This window comes from Metarhizium robertsii (genome assembly GCF_000187425.2).
Source record: "Metarhizium robertsii ARSEF 23 chromosome Unknown MAA_Scf_4, whole genome shotgun sequence".
Lineage (NCBI taxonomy): Eukaryota > Fungi > Ascomycota > Sordariomycetes > Hypocreales > Clavicipitaceae > Metarhizium > Metarhizium robertsii.
In genome coordinates this window covers 1333251-1346519 of record NW_011942182.1, presented here as the reverse complement: position 1 = coordinate 1346519, position 13269 = coordinate 1333251, and the positions used below count along the sequence as shown (strand labels likewise).

General features: G+C 51.9%; 3 protein-coding genes across 3 annotated transcripts; 2 read left to right on the top strand and 1 right to left on the bottom strand.

The window, feature by feature from the left end:
• Positions 1 to 421: 421 nt before the first annotated feature.
• Positions 422 to 787, top strand: MAA_02536 (diphthamide biosynthesis protein 3; the record flags this gene model as incomplete). The annotated part of the gene is made up of 2 exons (XM_007820534.1): positions 422 to 619; positions 728 to 787. The coding sequence occupies 2 exons, from the start codon at positions 422 to 424 to the stop codon at positions 785 to 787; spliced, it is 258 nt and encodes an 85-aa protein (XP_007818725.1).
• A 6380-nt stretch (positions 788 to 7167) lies between these two features.
• On the bottom strand, positions 7168 to 10601 carry MAA_02535 (leucyl-tRNA synthetase; the record flags this gene model as incomplete). The annotated part of the gene is made up of 2 exons (XM_007820533.1): positions 7168 to 10470; positions 10533 to 10601. 2 exons carry the CDS (start codon positions 10599 to 10601, stop codon positions 7168 to 7170), a joined length of 3372 nt encoding a protein of 1123 aa, XP_007818724.1.
• Positions 10602 to 11320: 719 nt separating this feature from the next.
• Positions 11321 to 12869, top strand: MAA_02534 (phosphotransferase enzyme family protein; the record flags this gene model as incomplete). The annotated part of the gene is made up of 3 exons (XM_007820532.1): positions 11321 to 11398; positions 11558 to 12350; positions 12412 to 12869. The coding sequence occupies 3 exons, from the start codon at positions 11321 to 11323 to the stop codon at positions 12867 to 12869; spliced, it is 1329 nt and encodes a 442-aa protein (XP_007818723.1).
• Between the last annotated feature and the right edge of the window lie 400 nt (positions 12870 to 13269).

Below are 13269 nucleotides of genomic sequence, written 5' to 3'. Positions count from 1 at the left end.
GGAAAGCATGTGGTCGGACTTGGCATCCACTACCCCAGCTCTCCCTCGGTCCCAGACTCTACTCCAGCCAGTGATGGCGGGATACGGGGAATTCCAGCCACAGAGTACGCTTCCCGCTGCCAGCCGGGCATGTGAAAGCACCCACCAGCCACAAGGACAGCTTGCAGCGTCAACGGGTGCCTGTCTACAGCACCAGCCACACTTGTGGATTTTTTTTTTTTTTTTTGGCTTTGCCTGATGCCCCTCTACCCCGAATCTTGAAAATCCGCCACCAACACCGTTCATTCGCAAGTTCTCCTGATCAAGCCTTATCCTCCGAAAGAAGGCAAATATTCGACCAGTTTAATCCCCCTACTCTAGGTACTCCGTCACCTGAATACACCCATATCTTCCAGCTCTATACACAAGAAATCTGCCCAGCATGTCCGACGACGAAAACCTCTCCATCTATGACGAAATCGAAATCGAAGACATGACCTTTGACGAAGCGCTCCAGCTATACCACTACCCTTGCCCCTGCGGCGACCGCTTCCAGATTGCCCTGGACGACCTACGCGACGAGCAGGACATTGCAGTTTGTCCTAGTTGCAGCCTGATGATCCGCGTTATTTTCGACCTGGTGAGACCCGCCCCCCAACCACACTCACTATGCCTCGATTTGTGAACGGATGGCTTTCTTGTCGTGGTTTTCGCGCATCAGTCTTCCCGGATGCTAACCCTATTTCAGGACGATTTACCGAAACCACCACCTTCTGGAAACGGAGCACAAGTTCCTATCGCTGCTTAGACATTGCCGTTAGGATGAAAACGAGGAACTCGCAAGCATCTGAAGGGCATCATTAAGCAGAGCCGTCAACGTTCCTAGAACCTACTCGCGGGCGAACCCCATCTGTTGGTCGTCCAACACATTTGCCGAGATCGCTGTAACCCCCAGCCCGAATCGAGCCATCTCGTTGCGCCAATGTCCAGTGTGAGGCAACAAGTATTTGCCCACCCGATTGCTTGCGCAGAGTGGCCCAAGGTTGGGCAAAAATTTATCGCCTCTGACTGTAGGATAACATGGCACAGCGAATGTGGGAGGCCTCTGGCAAGCTGCAAAGGCCCAAGACAATGCACAGGGGTAGGGAGCGCATTATCGGCATCAAAATTCGAATTCATTCTGAACGTGTCCTCTCAAGACTCGACTGAGTGACACATAATTCGGCGGAACTTTATGCAATAATGGATGGACAGGTGAGGAACATGTAGAAACCTGGCTCTGCACGGTCTGCAGTACGATGCCTGCTTTTGACGGTGGTCAGGATGCTCAAGGCGCTGGAAGACCGCCATTGACTTTGTCCGTATACATATAGCTGGGCCAAGGCATGCATTATATGGTTCGCAGAGTGTCAAGTCCCTGACAGTGCTTTGGCAATGTCCCGGGCTGCCCGCCACCAAGCAGCTCAGAATACCGGCTTCTCATGTTCAAGTTGAGCCAAGGATTCGCCCTGACTCGCTGTTTGAATGAGAATACAATCTCACACCTCGCAACTCTCCGCTATCAAGCGTTTGAATACTATTGTATTAATCCCTGCCGGAGAAGGCAGTTTTGTCTCTGTGGATAAACCAGACTCTGGCATTGAGTGCTGGTGTCCAGTTAAAACCAGAATGTGGTATCTCTATCTATTAATGCCGGACCCGCCTGGGGCGTTGTCTAAATGAACGCTGATGCGTTTGTTGTGAATGCACTTGTCAGCCACCTCCCTTGGTCTGCCGCTGCCGTGATATAGAAACGGACCACGACCGAAGGGTGTACAAATAAATCATAAGAATGCATGTGCCCGCACGAATTGCGACGGAAAGAGCGCGCGTACACCGCTCGCGTGATGGCGCGATGTCGTGTAGAATCATTAGTTCGTATGCCAAAATGTTGTTCCCCCAATCTCAAAAGCTGCTTGCCTGATTACCGATCCTAATCTTCCCATCGTTGCATGATTAATGCAAGGTTGAATGCCTGTGCAAACTGCCCGTGTTTATAACATGACAAGACCCACGATGCAGAATCCCAAGAGACCAGCCATGGAAGCTTGCATCTGTTGTGGAATGGCGCCCCCGGTGAGTTCTGCCGTGTGCGATGTGGTGGTATTGGGCGTTGTGGTCGGTGAGGTCGTCGTGATAAAAGGAGCTAATGAAGTGTTAGGATGCTGTACAATGCAACACAAATCATTTACGCTGAAGATGCCATGGAGGCAGAGTAACATGATAAGAGGAACATACTGGTTGCGTTGACAGACTGCGAGCGGCCTAATGTCGCACCGCTCTGCAGGATAGCGGATATACTGGTTGATCTCGCCAATGGTTTCTCCGTTGGTATGGAAGCACTCGGGGAGTTGGATGGCTCTCCTGATGAAGTCGCAATGGCTACAGACGCGGCGCCAAGTGCGCCTAGAAGGTGGGTGATGCGCATTGCGGCTGGTTATCGAGCGGCTGAAGACAGAATTGTTCGATGACACCGGGGCAGCGAATCTCGAGGGTACAGAACGCCGACGAATTGATAGCTTGCGATGAGTGTTTGTAAGACGAAAATAAAGAGAGCAGCTGCCAAGAATTAAATCAATAGGCCTGGTATGCTGCTCTCCTCGCGTTCATGCGAAAGGCTAACGGTGATAGGATTGTCTTGGTGTTGATTCTAAGATGGATGCAAACGGATGGTGCAAGAGTGCCGAGTATTGATTGTGTTTGCACACGGCGAGAGCGGATGTGACGACAACGGCGACGGCGAAGGCGACGCAGGAGTAGAGTCGAGTTATAAGAGAGCACCAACACGACAGTTGCAGGGCTGACAATGACCTTCTCCACGAAGCTTGGTATTTGCCAAGTGGACAGGAAGTGGGCAAGGTTGTATGTACCCATATAAAGCCGGAGCTCGAAGCTGGGAAAGAAGCAAGCAAATGGACATGTGAATTGGGTAGGTGGTAATGTCAAGTGGCGTGAAAATGGCCTGGTGCGTTATCTCCTGTCTCGAGGTTGTTGGAGAATTGTACAGTGGGTGTACAACAGCTTCGATACACCCCAGTTCATTTGCTGCATGCAGGTGGGGAGTTGGACAAGGGAAGCAGGGGAGTGCGTGCGGCCATCTTGCTTGCCTTGCGGGAGCCGTCGTACATATCAAGGGGGGGACAGAAAAATTTGGAAAAATTACGGAGTAATAAAAAAAAAGAAAGAGAGAAAAGTGGCACCAAAATCGAAAAGAGCCGTTTTGCTGAAGAGCTGAATGGTGAGTGGTGGGTGGCAAGTGGCTGCTGGACCAGCAGCATGTACAAACCCAAGGCCGCTGCTAGTATTAGTACACCGGACAACTCAATGTAGAAAGACCCGCTTTGCCTGTAACGGTAGCCGCGCCATCTGGGTGTAGCCGATTGGCACGCCGTTTTGTGCGCGCTGACACAAAGTCTAGAGCATCAGCATTTAAAAAAAATCATGGCTCACGCAGCATGAGTCGCTAGTTGCGGAAAAGCTGTCGAGGAGGTCAACTGGGTGTGGTGGAGACGGTAGATGGTTGGGGTGCTGAGATGCACCAATTGACTCAAGTAGGCCGACCAAGTGGCTTGCAATACATGTGGCTTGGGTAGATTCCTGGTACCCTTGTTGCTATGCTTCGCCAGTTGACGAGTGGCTGAGTCCGAAGCAGGTACATTGAATCGATGTTGTCATAGCGCCTCGTCTCGTCTTCATTACTCCGTACTTATGCAGCACCAGAATCCCACTTCGGCCATGCGGCTTTGACTCTGGTTTTGCCGCATGCGTGCATTGGGCCACGGCAGGAGCTGGACGGACAGAGCATCGGGCAGAGCATCGGGCAGAGAGGCAGAGAGGGCTTTGGGCCGGTGGATGGCCGGCCATTGGGGTGGTGCTGCCAGGTAATCACAACAAGTGTTGCAAACCTGCTGGCAAACGCACCGTGGACGTGATATAAAAATAACGTCAGAGTACATGTACGGAGTACTACTACGGAGTCTTGCATATTGCAGCTATGGTGGACGTGCCACTTGCTTGCACAATGCCTGCTCGCACACGCTCCTGTTCGCTGCGGCTATTGGTGACCTTTGCGGCTGTTTGCCAGGTCGCCCGGTCGCTCCTGCCCCCACTGCCCCCACTGCCCCCGAACTAAACCAGCAAGAAACGCCATCGAAACGGCAGACGGGGCAGCAGGGAAGCAAGCAGGCAACGACTCCCCTTGTTGATCCAAATGTCCAAGTCATGACCGTCACCATTCACCAAACAGGTTGTTATGAGGCTGTTTCGACTGTGGCTCTCTGTATCAGACTGTTTATTTATTTGGCCCACCGCTGATCGCCTTTCTAAGCTACCTCACACCGTCCTCAACTCTCAAAACTCTGTTTGCGGCCTTTACAGCATCGACTCTACTATCACATAACCGGCAATAAAAGGTTTGCGTCATCTGGGCCAAACACAGCAAGGATCGCCCACGACAGCAACGGCAACAGCCTGTTTACATACTTGGTTTGATGGTGCAGATACGAATGAATGCACATGGCCATGGCAACTGCTCAACTGCTACTCCGTACGGAAAACTACCCACCTCTGGTTCAAGGTATGGCGGCGACTCCCATTACAAACCATGACCCATCCCCTGAAATGGTTGACCGCCACAGACAATCAACAGCGACTTCTTGCCAGCAAATTGACGAAATTGCTCGCAACTAGTATTGCTTCGTACCCACAAGTCGTGCGCTGACGAAATGATGCTTATCTCGCCTGTACCGTTCAGTGGCTCGTAATCAGACGAGGCTTGTCCAGAACCGACCGGGGTGGCAGACAAAGCTCACCCTAATTAGTACTGCCGATAGCGAAGCTTTTTCTGTTCTAGACCTCCAGAAAGCTTAGCCTTGGCCCTGACCAACTGGAACTGTGAGCACAGAGACATGTCTCTGACCAAGAGGGCATCGTGAACCCTCCAGACTCTGTCTCGAATCGCATCCTATGCCCTTGTTTCCATAAACCATCCTTGTGCTATTCAGTTTACTAAGGCTGCCATATCAAATGAAATGCAATCAATGCCTACTGGGTAGCGTCCGTTTCCTGGAAGGTACTATTGTAGGCTGCCAGGGTCGCTCGTTCATTTCCTCCTGGTCATCGATCCTTGAGGATCTAATTCCAGGATACGGAGAACTTGTCGGACCGAGTCAAGTCACGAAACAAGGTGTTTGTCACGAATGGATTGTACTGGACAGTACGAAGTACTAGTATGGAGCGGAATTATTCTTGTACTGCATTGCAGGAACCTAGCATGGACATGGTCCGCTCATCTCAGTGGGGTTTTGCAAGCGTCCTGGGTGGTTGGTTGTACGGAGTAAGTGGTTGATACTTGGCCCGACAACGATGTCTGCGAATAATTGCTTGAAGGCACACTTCGTACAACAGAAGACGGGGCATATTCCAGCTTGGACAATTGATAGCCATGCCCGAAGTTCCAAGAATGTGAGCTGTGGCGTGAAGAGGATGTCTAGCAGGATTGACGCGGCGCGCGGCACGCGGCAACATTTGAACGCTGCTACACAAGCTGCACGCGAACTGCTCACCATTTCGACGATATCGTACTCCGTACTCCGTGCAATGGCACAAAAAGCACCCCACAACGCAATCTGGCCTGTGGCGAATCTACCCGGATATCACGATGCGACCAAGCGGCTTTCGATTCAGAGAAGAAAAGGATCTTGGCGTTCTGCAGGCTTGGTGGCGCCAACTTTGCAGGTTGGAGTTTGCAGCCCCAACGCACTCACCATTCCATCATTGCCAGCCCCAGATAAAACGTGTGCATTAATGCTCCAGCAGTAGTACGGAGTGCCCGGGGTATTGTTCAAACGACGCATTACGGAGTAATACCGACACGACTTATCCTGGTTGATGGTGTCACACACTGCTAGTTGCACCAACAGATCGAGAGGCCGCCGTGATAACCTCTGAATGCCTATGCGCACGTTCGTGTCAAAATCTCGGTTCAGTTGTTTGTCGCCAACTTTTCGAAACGGCTGTAAGTTAATGCAATGCAGGGCACACGTCGACAGGAAACCAGATGACTGGTAAGCAACTCGCCTGATAAACTCTTTTAGAGACAGTGCGCAGCCATCTCCGTCATTACGCTACTCTGTCAAACGACTCGTTACTGAGAGAGTCGAGTCGAGCTTCACCAGACTTATTCCGTGCTATCGTGGTGCTTAATATGTGGCTTGTGATGCAGGGACGACTTCTAAAATTACTCGTGTGAAGGAGGGAGGCCGCCCAACCGCCATGACTTGGGACTGAGGCAGAGTGAGCCGATCAGAGGTCGACCGGTCCTTGAAAGTATTTGATTCTTCCTGCTTGGCCCAAGGAAATCTAGCTAGAAACAAGGCTGTTGGCCATTCACTGGCCACGTCCTATTCCCATGGTGGGGGGACACGAGACTACGTAAGCCTTTGATCCCCTCCTCTCCCGTCATCGTGACCCAAGACAGGTATCATGGTGGGCAGATGATTGCATTTTTGATCATCTGTGGCAATTGCGATCTACTCGACCTTTAATGCAACCAGCTCTGTTCTGATTGCCCCCCGTTTTGCATCAGACTCTTACTGTATCGGCCGCCACCGCATGAAGCAGAAGCAAAAGTAGCGTCAGACTGTGACGCCTTTTGTAGATGCCGACCCTCCAACCCGTTTGGGCAATGCTGCACGAGATAAATTGGCGGACGTGCCTGTTTTTGTCATCAGGGGCATCCGCGGGAGCGACCGTCAATCATGGCGCATCTCGTGAATGAATGCAAACATGTTTATCCTCGCGCGCATGGTTCACTTCGTGGTCGTATACCAAACACGCAATTCTGCATCCGTGAGAGTGGCAACGACAACACGACCTGATTGTTGTGCGATGACAAGCTTCTGTCCTTGATTTCGTCTCATCTTCTGTCAAAAATTCGCATCGTGGATGAAGGCCCGTCCGTTTCAATGCCTCTAGCTCACTCAGCAGCAGCATTCAACATAGTCCATGGTTCACGCGTCACATATATGATATTACTTCCGTGAAAAGCAGCAATAATAAAACATCATGTCTACTTGATTTATCGTCTTTTACCATCCTAGTAGTCCCCCGCAGCATAATCGCCAGAACACCCATCCGTCGTAATGCTTTCTACGCATCGACATTCTCAAAAAAGAACGTCGGCACCCCAGGCACAGCATTCTCCGCGGCCGGCACCGTGATATCAACCTCCTTGCCGTCCACGAGGTTCACGCCCTTCTTGCCGCCTTCCTCGACCACCAGCACGTCACACTCCACCAGGCCGGCTGCCTTCTTCAAGCCAGGCAGCATCTGCGCCAGCGTCTCCTTTTCATCAAACGCAAGCTTTTGCTCCAAGACCACGCTGGGGGATTCGCCCGACTGCAGGCGCTTCTTCAGGGTCTGCGCAAAGGGCATCGCCTTTTTCATCTCGCCCATCTTGGCAATCTTTCCATTCAGCTCCTTGTCGTTGACGGACTTTGTGGCTGGATCCCACATTTCCTTCAGCAGGTCGATGTACTTGGCCTGCCAGGCCGGGAACTTGTCCGAGATGTAAATGGTCAGCTTCTTGGGGCGTTTGGGGTCGAAAGAGGTCTCCTTGCCCTTGGCCTTCTTCTTCAGCTGCAGGCCCTCGGCCGAGTTGATGTTGGATGCCGTGTTGCGCACGTAGTCTCGCTTGGCGGACAAGGCGGCGTCGACGGGAGGAACGCTGGGGAAGGTAGCGTCGTGGACGGTGCTGGGCTTCTTCAGCACCTCCAACCAAATGTATTCAGACCAGTGGGGGGCGATGACGGCCATCAGGAGGGCCTGCAGCTCGATGTACTTGAACACCAGGTCCTTGTGCATCTTGATGCCGCCGGCGGCGCAGGCCTCGCGGTAGAAGTCCCGGGCGCCTGTCAATTCGTACAGAGCGGCCTTGAGGGCCAGCTTGTAATTGGTCTGGGCGTATTGGTCAATGGCCTCGCGCGCGGCGCCGTTCATTTCGTTGTGGAAGAGGGCGTCTTGGAAGGTGTTGGTCTCGCCGGTGCGCAGGTCAGCTTCGTCTCTGACCATTTCTTCACACCACTCACGCAAGTTGAACAGGCGCAGAATGTTGTTGTCGGCAACATCTTCTTCGAAATTGGCATCAGATACACCGTCACCGGCGTCAGCAATGGCAATACGCGAGGCATCGGCGCCGTACTTTTCGACCAAGTCGCGCAGGGTCATGAAGTTACCGGTACTCTTGGCCATTTTCTCTCCATTGAGCATTAAGTGACCATTGGCTCGGATACCTCGTGGCCAGTATTCAGGTGGGAATATGGCCAAGTGAATGTACAAGAAGAAGGTCAAGTGGTTGGGAATCAAGTCTTTGCCGGAGCTTCGCACATCCAACGGGTAGAAGTATTCGAATTCACGGCGCATACTCTCCAGTGTGGCCTTGGGAATCTTGGATGAGTTCAAGATGTCTTCGCTCAAGTCGCGACGACAGAAGAGATAGTCCCAGACGTCGTCTGTCAGTTGTTCAGGAGCAATATTTCCGACACCCTTCTCACGCCCATACAGGTCCTTGTGCAACCAGTGGCACACGGTGTAGTAGGCCATGTAGATGGTGGAATCACTTAAACTCTCAACCAGGAAGTGGGGATCCCAGGGCAACTTGGATCCCAAGCCGTAGGTACGGGCGCAAGCCCACTGGTTCAACCAGTTTAAGACACCTTCGAAACTGTGCCTGGTCTCGGCGGTCCAAGTGTTCAAGCCCTTGCCATCGGCGTTCTCAACCCATTTCAGGGCAGTCTCTCTCCATTTCTCCTCACCGTAATCCAAATACCACTGGTCCATCAGAGCAACAATACAGTCATCTCCAGATCGAGAAACGACCTTTCGCTCAGGCTCCGAGTAGGCAAATCCGTCGCCGGCATCAATCAGCTGGGCGCGAACCTTGGGTTTGGCAGTCTCAACCTTTTCGCCCTTGAAGTCACCGACTTTCAAAATGCCCTGGTAGTAACCCTCCTTGTAAGACAATTCCTTGGCCTCTTCCAATTGCTTGGTGTCCTTGGGAGAAGCAATCTTCAACTTCTTGATCAAGAAAGGTGCGCACAAGTCACCATATGAAGGGGTTTCAATAATGGGGTAGATCTCCAACTCAGCCCATTCCTTCTTGATGCCGTAGTAGTCGGCCTTCTTGGCCAACTCGGTAACGGTGGCAAAGTCATCAGGACTGTCCGAGGGCACAGAAGTGACGACGCCAGTTCCCTTGGTGGGCAAAACAGTCTCCATCGGCAGGACACGAACGCCTTCCTTGTGGCATGACAGCGGTGCATGTACCAAAGTGCCGACCATGTCAGTGCCCTGGATTTCGCCGGCTTTCTCAACAACTCCCTCCTGGGCCAAGATGCCTTGGTACGCCATATTGCGAGCAGCTCTTTCAGTGACAACATAATATGAGTTCTCACCAGCTTTGAACAGACCGTACGTGATCTTAGGCCCAACAAAGCAGCAAGTCTGGCCATACATGGTCTCGGGTCTCAAAGTTGCCGGAACCAAGAAGATTTCAGCATTGTCAGGAACCTTGCCCTTGACAACCTCAGCAGCCTTGGGTGACCATTCCAAGACCTTCAACTTCAAGGCAGTATACTCCTGGGGACCGACCGCCTCTCCTTCGGCACGGTCGTGATCCATGCAAGGCTGCCCATCCTTGATAGAGTAGATGGTATATCTCTTTCCAAACTTGATCTTGTTCAGCTCCTTCAAGCGGTTCATTTGCCATCGGACAAAGGCATCATAGTAAGGATTCGCGTCAGTCGTGATAAAAGACCTGCGCCAGTCAATTCTGCAACCAAAGCTGGTCAAGTCTTGAATCGCCAGAGGAGGGAAGAACTTGAGCCAGTGTTGAGGATCAGCAAACTGATGAATCTCCTTTGTGGGGATGCCAATCGCCTGCATAATTTGGAATTGGTATTTCATCTTGGCGGTTTTGGCCTTGGTTTTGCTCTTATTGGTAGTGAACTTGGTGATATCCTCCTTGGTCTGGCTAACGGGTGCCGCGGCTGGTTTCTCGTCAGCAGCATCATCCTCTTCCTCGTTGTAGCCAGAGAAGTCCTCGCCAAACTTTCCAATCTCATTAATCAGCTTATCAGCGCAAGCCTTGATAGGCATGCCGGTGCAGTGGAAGCCCATGGGGAACAGAGCACGCTTGCCCTGCATTCTCGCAACACCAGCGGCAAACTCGACTTTACTGGCCGAGAATGTGTGGCCAGCATGCAGAGTACCATTCATGTAGGGATATGCCATGCATCCAAAGAATTTGGGAACCTTTTCTCGTAGCTCGGCGGCGGGGATTGAGTGCAGAGGCACTTCGGTGGTTGTAGGAGCGTCGACTTCGAAGATTTTGTCATCTTGCCATTTCTGTTGGTACTTTTTCTCGACGGCAATCAAGGAGTCTCTTTTTTCGGTCTGGCGGGGAAATTATCAGAACAAGTTCTTAGGAAAGTAAAGGACAAATGAGGCTCGCATACCCCTTTCAACTCTTTCGTCTTAGAAATAGACAAGGCCTCCATAGCCTTGGGCACGGAATTTGTAGCCATATTGGAGTCCTGCAGGTGATTTCGAGCTTGTCAGCATGAGACATAGTTTCGCATCTAACCGCCGAAAGCACAGTATTTATTCTTGTGGTGAGGATTCTCAATTTGACTCACTTGCAGGATAGGATCGCCCCTGCCTCACTCTTGTTCGTTTTCGCGGGCAATCTGGCAAAATCGCATGTATGTACTGTCCCAAGTGGAATTTTTTGAGTCACCGACGAAGTGGCCCTTTGGCCATGAGGAGGGGTGAAAATCGCGGGGCACCAGTGACGGCAGGCTGGGTGTGGCTGATTGACCAGCGCAGAGTTGAGCGGCGCCCTGGCCGCCGTTTTTCCGGGATTGATGCTTGCTGAGTGCCTGTGGCTGAATCCATGTTGGGTTTAGTGCCCTCGCCATTTTTACAACATTGAAGACTTAATTCGAGGTGGTGCTCGGCATAGGGTAGCCGCGGTCAGCACTCAAGTCAAGGCTCTACCTACTTAGAGGTAGTTAGGAAGGCTTTTCCACCGTGATGCCGAAGTAGGCAGCAGCCGTAGGCAGAAGTTCTGAACTTGGGGACGAAATCGTGAGTATAAATATCTCCGCAATCATAAGCTGCTCTCCCGGTCCATTTGGTCCTCAGAGTCCCAGAGCACCAGGACTTTTAAGTATTACTTATACGTGAAACCAAGTCCCGCAATTCAGGCCAGCAAGAAAGTTACGGAACCGGAACTCTCTTCAAAATGGTCCCCCAAAACAAGGAAAGCTTCGAGCGCCGCATGATTGTGATCAAGGATGTGATCCGCGGACTCGGCCAAGAGGTTCGTAAAGGTTGACTTGGTGTCAATTACGAGCTGTGTATTTTCTCCATCCTTGATATATTTCGTCAAGCACCTAGATGTTGAAGACGGAAGAGAAGAAAAGCGTCACGTTGTGTAGTGCCGGTAATTTCTTAGTTACTAATTTGTTTTGGTAAAAAGGGCGTCGAGATTACTCCTGTGAGGTGGGCTGACGATCAAACCTTTCCTTATAACAACTTCATCTACAAGGTAGAACTGTCGTCGCCTGCTCTGGCAGAACATTTCACAGGATCAGAGCAGGCATGGCGGCGGCAGCCATGCACTGATTTGCCTCCTACAGAAGGGGTCTCTACTGTCATTGTGCGGATGAGCAATCCCAGAGCCGTGGGCTTAAACAACACAAACCGTATTGAAAACGAGGTTGCAGCAATGCATCTCGCGCGCGGTGCTATCTCACAGCTAGGTTCTAGATATGCCTCCCTCGTGCCGGCCGTCTATGCTTGGAAAGCGGCCGCTGGACCTCATCCCGTCGATGAGACGCGATTCGGATGGATCGTCATGGAGTACTTGACGGGGTCTCCCTTGCACGAGCAGTTTAAGAGTTTCGACATGGCGGAGAAGAAGTTGATAATTCCTGAAATTGCCTCCATCTTCTCGTCTATCCAGAGGGTGGAGTTGCCGCCTGGAGTCGATTGTTTTGGTGGTTTTACCATAAATAAAGAAGGAAACATTATCTCTGGCCAGGAGACGATTCAGGGAGCGCCAGGTGGTCCATGGCGCGAGTACGTTGAAGTCTGGAGGCACCAGATGCTCTGTCAGCTAAAAGAAGCCGATGCAAACGAGTTGATTCAGGGATGGCGAGTCCACGGGATCCGTGAGCGCATCGAGCAATTTCTCAATGTGACGCTACGCCGTGTGCTTCAAGATGCGGGCGTTGATATGTCCAAGCTTGGCTTTGTGCACTTTGACTTTAGTCAGTAACAATTCCACAATGCCTTCTTTTCTGAAGCGATGCGCTGACACTCACGTCACAGCTATGAGCAACATGCTCTACGACGCCGAAAAGAAGCGCATCAGTGGCATCGTCGACTTTGACTTTGCCGGCGTCAACAATCCAGCCCACGAGTTCTTCTTCACCTCGCTCCATGACGTTCACGGCACCACACGCGAGCAAAAGTCCGACAAGCTCCGACAGGCCATATTAACGGGCAACTTTGGCGCGAGCACAGACGCAGGGGAAGAAGAGCACGCCGAGGCGTGGGAGCTCGCAAAGCTATGGGACGAGGTTATGGGGGAGCGTGGCGGGCTTCGACCAAGGGATATCCGCGGGATGACGACGCTGGCGAAGCTTAACACTTTGACCGACATGCTTTTCCCGTGGCAACTGGGCAGCGTGGACATGTTGAGGCGGCAAACGAGGGAGGAGAATGTCAAAATGAGAGCGAAGGCCGAGAAGGCTATTGATGACATGCTGTCGGGATGGGGTGTCTAGATATTTCCTTGCGAGACCTTGTAGGCGTTATATCGAATCAAGAATCAGGTGACTATTGGCTGGGGTCCTTCGCTCAGTACAGCCCAAAATGTCCATTGTTGTGTGAGGAGTACGACGATGCAATTTATGCCCAGGAGGACTTGAGATGCAAGGTTCAGGCGACCGCGTCCAAGTCCGGAAGTAATTGTACAAACGCCACAGCTGTCCCCGCGTAAAAGCGGCGCTGCCCGGATCTACTAACTGACAAGGCGGCCTGGCCGATAAAACTCCAGTCAATGTGCACCTTTCCCTGCACCATTGGCTAGCGCCGACAGAGAGCATCGGCTGGCGACGCACAACCAACGAACCGACGCATCCACGACATCGGCAACAGCGAACACCGGTGCATCAAAAAGCGAGT